This window comes from Carassius gibelio, chromosome A21, assembly GCF_023724105.1.
Source record: "Carassius gibelio isolate Cgi1373 ecotype wild population from Czech Republic chromosome A21, carGib1.2-hapl.c, whole genome shotgun sequence".
NCBI lineage: Eukaryota > Metazoa > Chordata > Actinopteri > Cypriniformes > Cyprinidae > Carassius > Carassius gibelio.
In genome coordinates, this window is record NC_068391.1 from 14,789,227 (window position 1) to 14,800,089 (window position 10,863).

Sequence of the window (10,863 nt, forward strand, 5' to 3'; positions counted from 1 at the left end):
AAGAAATCATAATCCTGATACTTTCTTGATTGATAGCTTCTTGTATTTGGTCCATACGTCGGCTATGTCCAGTGTTCGGGGGGGAACGAGTTACAAAGTTGGTATAGCTTACTTATCACAACATTGTCAATCGCATCGTCAATCGAAAACGCTAATTTATTAAAACGTCTCGCCACCGAACTACCTACAGTAGTTTAATTTGTGGAGGACGAAGAAAAAGCACTCATTTGGTAAATGAGCCAGTGAGAAATAATAACTTTTAAGTAGGGTCCAGTGCCTTTTCAATACTTTTAAAATGGTACCGGCTCCTAAACGGTGCCTGAACCGATACTTTAAAAAAAAGAACCACAAAAAAAACTATGGATAACTTTAAAGAACATTACAAATATTTAAAATAAATCCATAGCTTGTTGTGCAAGTTGTGCTTCCCTTAATCTAAGGCTAATAAATGTATTTCACAATCTGGGTCATTATTTAATACAAAACCACACATAATGTTTCTACTGTATCTCTGTCACTCACTCTGATATTTAGTTAAGATGAGTGCTGTCTGTCACTGTCTTAAATCAGTTCTGTGAATTACTGTATGCTCATTCTTTATAAAGTAGCAACAATGTCGTTTTTAAAATACAGTACTGTGCAAAAGTCTTATGGACAAATTAGTATTTTCTCCCCAAAAAGGGTTTTAAGCCAGTTATTTATATCTTTTGCTGTAGTGTGTCAGTAGGAAATATCAGTTTGCCATTAATTTTAATAATAATCTAGTGCGATTTTGAATGCACAAGCAGTCTGACAACGGCAAAATGAATGTTTGGAAATGTAAACTGATATTTTATACTGACACACTACAGCAAAATATATAAATAACTGTCCGAACACCATTCTTTTAAGTGAAAATACTAACGTGTCTAAGACTTTTGCACAGTAGTGTATGTATAAAGTACGTATGATTAAATTAAGTATATTTAAATAAGTGTAATTAAAGTATGTGTTCGTTCATATGTGTTAAGGGCTAGATTTTCGCTGGAGGAAACGGCTGTGGTGTGATGAGCGAAAACTTTACAGATGAGAAACCGACTGCTACCTCGTGACCTTTTGTAAACTGTATTTATGACAAAGAACTGCACAGATATGGATATTCTAACAATCTATCGATAAACACATACCTTGTGTCCTCTGTTTGTTTAAGTGCGCATGCGCTGCTCCGTTCGCGGTTTGCGCCTCTGCGGATTGAAGAGCGCGCTGAAAGACGGGAGGAGACCGGTCTGACGCTGGTTTCATGTGAAATTTAAGCGGACTGACTCTGAGGCGATCGGATACTGCTTCCATACCCAACCCTACTTTTAAGAAATATATTTTTTGATAAACGAACCCAAAACTGTCTGTCCTGGCTGGACTGTGATGTGATTTGTGTCACGTGCAGGTGCGATGGATCGCGTACAAACCAATAGGGTGTCGGAATGGTATATGTTTATACTTCTCATCCAACCACAATCAAATTCACTCCATCCGGATGGCGCGATTTATCTGGATAGGTTTTTTTTTTTTTTTTTTTTTTTTTGAATGATGACAAGCCGGAATGAAAACAAGCCGAAATGAAATAGCAGTAACGAAGCTATTTTTAAAATGTAAGGAGTAGAAAGTACAGATACTTGCCTGAAAATGTAAGGAGTAGAAGTAAAAAGTCGGCTGAAAAATAATCACTCAAGTAAAGTATAGATACCCCAAATTTCTACTTAAGTACAGTAACGAAGTATTTGTACTTCGTTACTTGACACCTCTGATCATTTGAAATAGTAAAAACAATATGTTCAAACTCTTGACTACTTTCTTTAATAACTACAAACTTTTACTTTCAGTACTTGAGTAGTAAATTTAAATTTAAATTGATAGAGCACTTGTACATTTACTCAAGTATGGGTCTCTATTACTTTATACATCTCTGTCAGAATGTGTTCAAGATATGATACCGGAGGACAAATCCTATTCCTTGTTACAGCCACAAGAGGACGACAGGCAGTCCTTTCATCTTGAAAATGATGTGCGTTCCTTAAAATTCGACAATCAGTAGGGTTGTGTGCGTGTGGGTGTGCGTGTGCGTGTGTGTGTGTGTGTGTGTGTGTTGTAACATAGCCTACCCTAGCGACATGTTTTTTTTTTTTAAGAAGTTCGTTAACAATTTTAATCTAAACGTACAAGGTCATTGTGTTCAGTGAAAGCTTATATTTATCTAACAGATAACAACCACTACTGCATCGGCACTCATTATTGCCGAGTGCCAGTTTAGGATTTTTATGGTATTGCCACCATGCCATTTACGGCAAGGAATGTCGCCTTCTAATTGGCTGTTTGGGTTGTAGTCATAGACAGTAAAAGAGTTGTAGTCCATCTCATCATGCGTTTCCGCTTCCGTTTAGAGATGGAGGAGGTTTCAAGCAGTATTGTATTTCTGTCTTTCTCGCACATTTTACAGTAACGAAGCCAAATCTATTACAGAGGGTTAAACATTAATTTTTTTTGATAAATTAATATCTAAGTCGCGGTGTCCGTTAAGATAGCGGAAGATGTCTAACATCGGAAGTTAAATTGTTTTGGTTGTATTAGCATAACGCACTAGATTTAGCTTCATGTCAACAACATTGCGAGTCGTCTTTACAGTCAAACACGCTTTGTTTTGATTTTTTTGGTCCTGTTCGTTCACTGTCGTCATTTATGCGGGTTTGTGGAGGTGTCGTTGCTTGAAATGTCACCGTTTGGGATGGACCGAGAGGAGTCTGACAGGCTGATAGAGAAAGCCAAGCTGTGTTTGCGGTCAGGTCGCAAAGAGAAAGCCTTACAGCTGCTGTATGAGGCGCAGAAGATCTACCCGAGCACCCGGGCTAGAGGTTTGTATCATTGCTGTTGTACTTTGATTGACAAATCAGGTGTGTTTGGTCAGTGCGCTGAAATAGAAAGTGCAGCGTCGTGGTGTTGTGTGTTATATAATCTGTCCTCAGGTCAGCGATGGGTTTGGGTCTTCAAGGGTTGAAAATATCTGACATGCGACGTTTTGAAAGCTGTGGTGCATCGCTGTGGAGACTGATATTGTGAAACACGTCCCTGTTGTAATTCAGTCTTAAGAAAGAAAAAAAAAATGTTTTTTTAACATCTAAAATGAAAAACTTGTAACTTACCCTCATGTGGTTCCGGTCCAAACCCCTATGTATTTCTTTCTTCTGCAGATTACAAAATAAAATATTTTGAAAAATGTTAGGAACCACTGACTTCCATTGTCTGGCCAAAATACAGCAGAAATTCTTAAAAACTCTTAATTTGTCTTTCCATAAATTAAGGCCTTAAAAAGTTTTGAGACTAGAGCATAATGTCTTAAATTCAAGTTATGGCATGAAATGTTGCATAGACTGCAAAAAATTAACTGTGTCTATATCTTAAATCAAAATAATTTTACTTGAGATGCAAAATGAAGATTAGAAGTCTCGTTTGAGAAATGAACTTAATTAAGTGAGTTTATGGAACAAGAACAAATATCTGGGGTATGAAACATGGATTTCCCTTTAAAATAAGTGAATTTAGCATATATTGGTAGATATTTGATCTTTTTTTTATTATTATACATGCAGTTCATTTTTGCATATATTTTTAATTTAAGAATTTTTAACATTTGCACTGAAATAAAAAACAAAAACAAATGAAGAACATCACATTTGTGCTGTGTGTTCAGTGTGTTGTGTGGTCTAGTCGCCTTTATTTATATAGCGCTTTAAACAAAAAGGATTGCGTCAAAGCAACTGAACAACATTCATTAGGGAAACAGTGTGTCAATAATGCAAAATGACAGTTAAAGGCAGTTCATCATTGAATTCAGTTATGTCAACTCTGTTCAGTTTAAATAGTGTCTGTGCATTTATTTGCAATCAAGTCAAATGATATCGCTGTAAATGAAGTGACCCCAACTAAGCAAGCCAAAGCCAAGAGCGGCAAGGAACCGAAACTCCATCGGTGACAGAATGGAGAAAAAAACCTTGAGAGAAACCAGGCTCAGTTGGGGGGCCAGTTCTCCTCTGACCAGACGAAACCAGTAGTTCAATTCCAGGATGCAGTCAGATTGAACAGAAGAATCATCTGTTTCCTGTGGTCTTGTCCTGGTGGTCCTCTGAGACAAGGTCTTTACAGGGTATCTGTATCTGGGGCTCTAGTTGTCCTGGTCTCCGCTGTCTTTCAGGGCAGTAGAGGTCCTTTCTAGGTGCTGATCCACCATCTGGTCTGGATACGTACTGGATCCGGGTGACTGCAGTGACCCTCTGATCTGGACACAGACTGGATCTGGTGGCCACGGTGACCTCGGAATAAGAGAGAAACAGACAAATATTAGCGTAGATGCCATTCTTCTAATGATGTAGCAAGTACATAGGGTGTTATGGGAAGTGTTCCCGGTTCCGGTTTACCTAATTAATGCAGCCTAAAAATCCTTTATTAAAAGCATATTAGTATGTTATGTGTAAGCCAGGTTAAAGAGATGGGTCTTTAATCTAGATTTAAACTGCAAGAGTGTGTCTGCCTCCCGAACAATGTTAGCTAGGTTATTCCAGAGTTTAGGCGCCAAATAGGAAAAGGATCTGCCGCCCGCAGTTGATTTTGATATTCTAGGTATTATCAAATTGCCTGAGTTTTGAGAACGCAGCGGACGTGAATGATTATAATGTAACAGGAGCTCATTCAAATACTGAGGTGCTAAACCATTCGGGGCTTTTTATAAGTAATAAGCAATATTTAAAAATCTATACAATGTTTGATAGGGAGCCAGTGCAGTGTTGACAGGACCGGGCTAATATGGTCATACTTCCTGGTTCTAGTAAGAACTCTTGCTGCTGCATTTTGGACTAGCTGTAGTTTGTTTACTAAGCGTGCAGAACAACCACCCAATAAAGCATTACAATAATCTCACCTTGAGGTCATAAATGCATGGATTAACATTTCTGCATTTGACATTGAGAGCATAGGCCATAATTTAGACATATTTTTGAGATTGGAAAATGCAGTTTTACCAATGCTAGAAACGTGGCTTTCTAAGGAAAGATTGCTATCAAATAGCACACCTAGGTTCCTAACTGATGACGAAGGATTGACAGAACAGCCATCAAGTCTTAGACAGTGTTCTACGTTATTACATGTAGCGTTTTAAGGTCTTAAAATTAACACCTCTGTTTTATTAATGAAAAGGTACAATGAAAGTTGTTAACATATTCTAGCTGTGTGTGTGTAAAATAAATTAAAAAGCAATGGAGATTGGTTAGAGGTCATATTCTCAAAGTCAAACTCTGAAGTGTTGTAACTCACTGTGTTCTCCATAGACACTTACATTTAGAGAACATGTTGATGTATAGTGTTCCCTTCAATTTGGTCCTTACATTTTCTTTAATTGGTTGTAAAAAGCTCAATAATACATGATTTTTAGTTTTTATTTTATTTGATCTTTTTTACGCTTTCAAGTATTTAGCAATAACAACATGTACATAGGGGTTAGGTTTGGTTTAGGATTAGTTGCATGTAATTATGTATAATTTACTGTAATTGCTAGTAAATAAATAAAGTCACTACAATCAATTTAAAATGTCTCTCTGATTTCTCTCATTAGTACTGATTGATGCCATTGTGAAGAATGGTGGCACTCCCCCTGAAGAAGAGCGTACCTTCACACCTCCACCAGGCTGGAGAAACTCTGAAGATGATGGCCCGGCTCCACATCAGCGGCCCAGTACTCAAGAGAGAGCAGAGGGATCCGGCGATGACAAGAAGAGCTACACGGAGGAGCAGCGGCAAGGAGTGCTCAGGTACTGAAAGTGACGTGACATGCAGCCAAGTATGGTGACCAATACTCAGAATTTGTGCTATGCATTTAACCCATCCAAAGTGCACACACTCTGAGCAGTGGGCAGCCATTCATGCTGTGGTGCCCAGGGAGCAGTTGGGGTTCGGTGCCTTGCTCAATTGAGGGTGGAGAGAGCGCTGTACATTCACTCCCTCCACCTAAATTCCTGACGGACCGAGACTCGAACTTGTAACCTTTGGATTACGAGTTCAAATCTCTTACCATTAGGCCACGACTTACCCATACTGGCATGAGTAGTCACCCACAAATGAGAAGTCAGTCATTGTTTGTTTATCTATGCCTAAACCTGTGCAGGATAAAAAGATGCAGAGACTTCTATGAGATTCTGGGGGTGCCAAAGGATGCCAGTGATGACGACCTGAAGAAGTCCTATAGGAAGCTGGCGCTACGCTTCCACCCAGATAAGAACTGTGCCCCTGGAGCAACCGAAGCTTTTAAAGGTATCTCAAATATGTTATGACCACTGCTGATGGTAAAAAGTTTAGGGTCAGTTCTATTCGCCTTTAAAGGAAATTAATACTTTATTCAGTAAAGATGTTTTTAAGTAATTACTAAATATACTTTTGATTGATGCAAAAATTTTATATATAAATGTTCTTGGATAATAAAAAAATGTTGTTGAGCACCAGATAAGCATATTAGATGATTTCGGAAAAACCATGTGACACTGAACATTCAGACTTGCAAGCACAGGAATATAGGGCTTAAAGTTCTCTGGCACTGTGCCGGATTTCCAGCGCGCAGTGTTGGTCTGCAGAAAAAAATAATCCTATGTACATAAAAAAAAAAAAAAGGTAAAACCAATTATAAAGTCACATAGCTTTGTAAACAGCTCAGCGTAATCATGTAATCTCCATAAGAACGATATGATTTCCAGATAATATTTAACGGGATTTTTGAAAAGGTCTTGTTCACACATGATCTGATAATGTAACTTTACCAGTGAAGACTGTATGTGTGAAAGGGTTTAAACTCTTCCTCTGTATACGCTGTGAATTTGAATTGCTTAACGTCATCTGGAAAAACAGTGTGCATTATCTCACTAGATTTGTAACGTAAATCATTTATAAACCTTTGCCAACACAGGAGAATGCATCAACCTATGTCTAAATATGTATTGTATTATTGTACATCGCGATTTCAACATAAACATTTCTGCATGTGGCCAAATATTAAAATGTAATTGATTTAAACATTGTTAAATCACGCTGTAAAGTTAAACGTCACCAGGCCATTGACGCCCTCTGCAGGTATTTGTTTTAAATTGGTTATGTTCATATTATGCATAGGCATATTAGATTATGTATTTTAACAGTGTTGTTCAATACAATCATGTCAATTCTTGGTTTGATATTTTATTTAAGCCAATTATTATTGCTTATATTACTCATCGTATAGAAATAGTCATACTAAAGCCTGGTTTTCACTTAGGTCTGTTTGTGGTACAAAAAAATAGCAAATTACTAGGATGTCGGTAATCAGTGATATAGCTCAAAATTTTCCAAATGTATGATACAGCATTCATTATTCAGGTCAATCATATATTCATGAAAAAGAAAATCAGTTTGAATAAAGAAAGCAATAACTTTGCCATAGTATCCTTTCAAATGTTAAATATGCCACAGTCATTGGATGCTTTGCATGTGCTCTAACCCCTGGGAATAAATTCCATTTGAAAACATATTAAATTAGAAACAGTTCACAATATTATTGTATTTTGTTTTTATCAAATATATATATATAGCCCTGGCGAGCATAAAAGACCTCTTACTACCCTCACATTGTTATATCCTGTTCTGTGTTCAGCTATAGGCAATGCATATGCGGTGCTCAGTAACCCAGAGAAAAGGCAGCAATATGATCAGTGTGGGGAGCAGGGCCCTGCAGAGACATCCAGTCATACTTCAGCCCAGCCTACTCATGCATACGGACACCACCGCACCTTCGGTCGAGACTTTGAGGCTGACATCTCTCCAGAGGAGCTCTTTAACATCTTCTTCGGGGGCAGGTTTCCTACAGGTCTGAACCTCTTTAAGAAAAGCATTACAGCTAAGGAAATCGTTTTCATTCATTGCAATGTGTAGTTTCATTTGGAACATTTCTATGTTCCAATAATGAATACAATGCAAGCTAAATCTTTCCGTCACATATTTCAAAAAACAAGCAAGTCTTATCCTCATGCAGGCAACATCCATGTATATACCAACCGAGGAGCTTCCTACTCTCATTATTACCAGCCCCGCAGACGCCGTGCGAATGAGAGGCGGGAGGAAGAGGTGGAGGAGAGCCACAGTCAGGTGACTTATCTTATGATTGCTTGATCGTATAGGTGAGCGCACAAGTTATGGGCTAAAACAAGACCAGTCTTCAAATAAGAGCCGATCACAAATACATGTCATAATAAATTGCATATGGTTTTGAAAAACTACATTTAATGCCTTGACATAAAAAAAATTACATTTAAAAAAAATATATATATATATTCTTAAATAAATGTAATCATTCTTTTCCAAAATGCTTTTTAAATATATATATATTTTTAAGTAGGGACATTGAATGTTATGTGGTGTTATGATGTCATCTGCATGAAATCATTTTTTGTTTACTTTATTTTAATATATAGTTTTTTTATATTAATAAGCAGTAATGCAGTTAAAGAAAACAGTTTAACTATTTAAAGTTTTTAATTTCCATCATTTTAGTGAGGCTAATTCTTTGCTATAAGAACAGAAATCAATTTTAATTCAGAAATGTGAAAACCTGTTCATCGTAGAACACGTTCATTGTTGATATACTCAAGTTGATGTATGAATAGCATTTATGTATTTTTAATATTAAAGTCATTGACTCAAAAGACACAGCTGCACAGTCAGTAATTTCGAGTGAGGGCAAAAGGTTTTGACATGCAGATTTTACACTGGGTTCAAGTTGCTACTGGATTGACCAAGAGAAAGCAGTTTGATTTAAAAAAGACTTACTACTTACCGCTACACTATTGATAGACTTTTTTGGTCTTGGAAATTTCACTCAGTTGACCTCACCTTCATTCTGTTTCTGACTTCCATGCTGTAAACAGGGTCCATCTCAATACTTGTTCCTGTTTGTCTCCATGTAGAACAACTTCACAGCTCTGCTGCAGCTGCTGCCGGTGCTCGTGCTCATTCTGATCTCTGTATTCACTCAGCTGATGGCCACCAACCCTTCCTACAGCCTCTTCTACAAACCGTAAGCCAATCATGACACATAGTTCAAAACATCCACTTTAAGAAAAGACCTGACACGTGCTTTCTGTCTCACAGGTCCATGGGGTTGGTGGTGTCTAGAGAAACCCAGCACATGGGTGTCCCATACTATGTGGATAAGAGTTTTGAGAAAGAATACCGCGGCTCTGCCCTGGAAGAGCTGGAGAAGACTATTGAGAGTGACTATGTTGACCATCTACAGAGCAGCTGCTGGAAAGAGAAGCAACAGAGTGAGACGTCTTCTCATTCATTTGGTCATGGCTCTGTAATAGAAACCCCTGTATCACTAAAGCTATGTTGTTTTGTTTCAGAATCTGATCTAGCTCATCTGGGCCAGCTGTACCGAGACGAGCGGCTGAAGCAGAAGGCCGAGACCATGAAGCTGGATCACTGTGAAAAGCTGCACCGCTTCATGGGCCGACAGAGAGGAGACTGAGGCAGCGCCGCCCACCTAGACAGCATGGTCTACCTAATCAAAGAGCTTTTAGTATTGGTTATATATTTCAATTTACTTGGGTGGGTCACCTTTTTGAGAAGGAGAAAGGAAGGATATCGCAGGAGTCCAAGCTGATTTTCGCTTGAGCATTTGTGCCTTTCATCCATGAATGGGGTGAAGTCTGACGGCTTTTGTCTCATCTGATTCAGCTGCGATGCACAACCGCGTGTGCGTTCGTGTGTGTGTGAGATGTTAATTTGTGCGAGCGCCTGGTATATTTTTTCCTTACATTAAGGAGCACCGACTCCAGGCTGGCCGACAGGATTAAAGGTAGTGCTTGTCGTTTATTTGTTGCATTTAAGCTAATTGTTAATAGGAATTTAACTTATATAATAACATATTTAATTAATGTTTTTTTTTCTGAATTTGTGCTGTGAATTACATTTGACAATAACTTTTAATAGAAAGCGATTTTTTTTTTTGTTTTTGGAAACAAACGGTTCTAAAAACAGGGATATAGACCACTACAGCTTTTCAAAGCTCTCTGTACGTAGCAAATTTAAAAAGCCCCATGTGTACATTAAATTAGTTTTTTGGTCCTTTGTTACAGTGCTATATGTTTTGGACATTTAAAGGCAACTGTTTTTAAGCTATGGTTTTTTTTGTTTTTTGTTTTTGTGAAGAAGGTAAAACTGTTAAGTGCACTGACAAAAATGCTAAATGTCATTACATCAGAATTATTAATCTGCGGTGTTAGATTTATATTTTTGGCACTTTATTCGTCTTAAACTACTTATGTTATTGCATGCATCCATCCATGCATTCTTCCTGCCTTGTTAGTGTTCGAAGGTGTTACTGACACAGTTTAATATTCGTAATTATAACTAGGCAAATAACAGTTACTGAGCATCTGTTTTAAACTACAATTAATGTTTTACCTCATTTCAGTGAACACTATGTTCTATATATAACATACTATAATATAATATATCTTTAGCACAAATTTGAGCATGAAGGCTAAGACGTTCTGAAGTGCTACATGAAGCGTCCGCTCATTCGGGATGAAATGGTGTGTTGGATGTGACTAGGAGAGTCTGTAACTTGTGGTATTCTGATCTTATTTCCATGCGGTCCACAAACTGCTGGAAGTTTTTGTTTGGATTGAGTGCATTTTTGTGCCGCTTAAATAAATCATTAATCAAACATTGATTCTCTGTGGTCTGTGATTCTCACAAGTTGTGTGCTTTTATACGTTGAATTCTCCAAAGTACTGACCAAACCAAATAGTCAGGAAG

At 37.7% G+C, this 10,863-nt stretch overlaps 1 protein-coding gene across 1 annotated transcript; it reads left to right on the top strand.

Annotated features, from left to right (window-relative positions):
• The first annotated feature begins 2,393 nt into the window (after positions 1-2,393).
• On the top strand, positions 2,394-10,771 carry LOC127941985 (dnaJ homolog subfamily C member 18-like). The gene is made up of 8 exons (XM_052537489.1): positions 2,394-2,885; positions 5,636-5,831; positions 6,185-6,330; positions 7,697-7,909; positions 8,075-8,187; positions 9,006-9,115; positions 9,190-9,362; positions 9,444-10,771. The coding sequence occupies exons 1-8, from the start codon at positions 2,744-2,746 to the stop codon at positions 9,566-9,568; spliced, it is 1,218 nt and encodes a 405-aa protein (XP_052393449.1). The 5' UTR covers positions 2,394-2,743; the 3' UTR covers positions 9,569-10,771.
• The last annotated feature ends 92 nt before the right edge of the window (positions 10,772-10,863 follow it).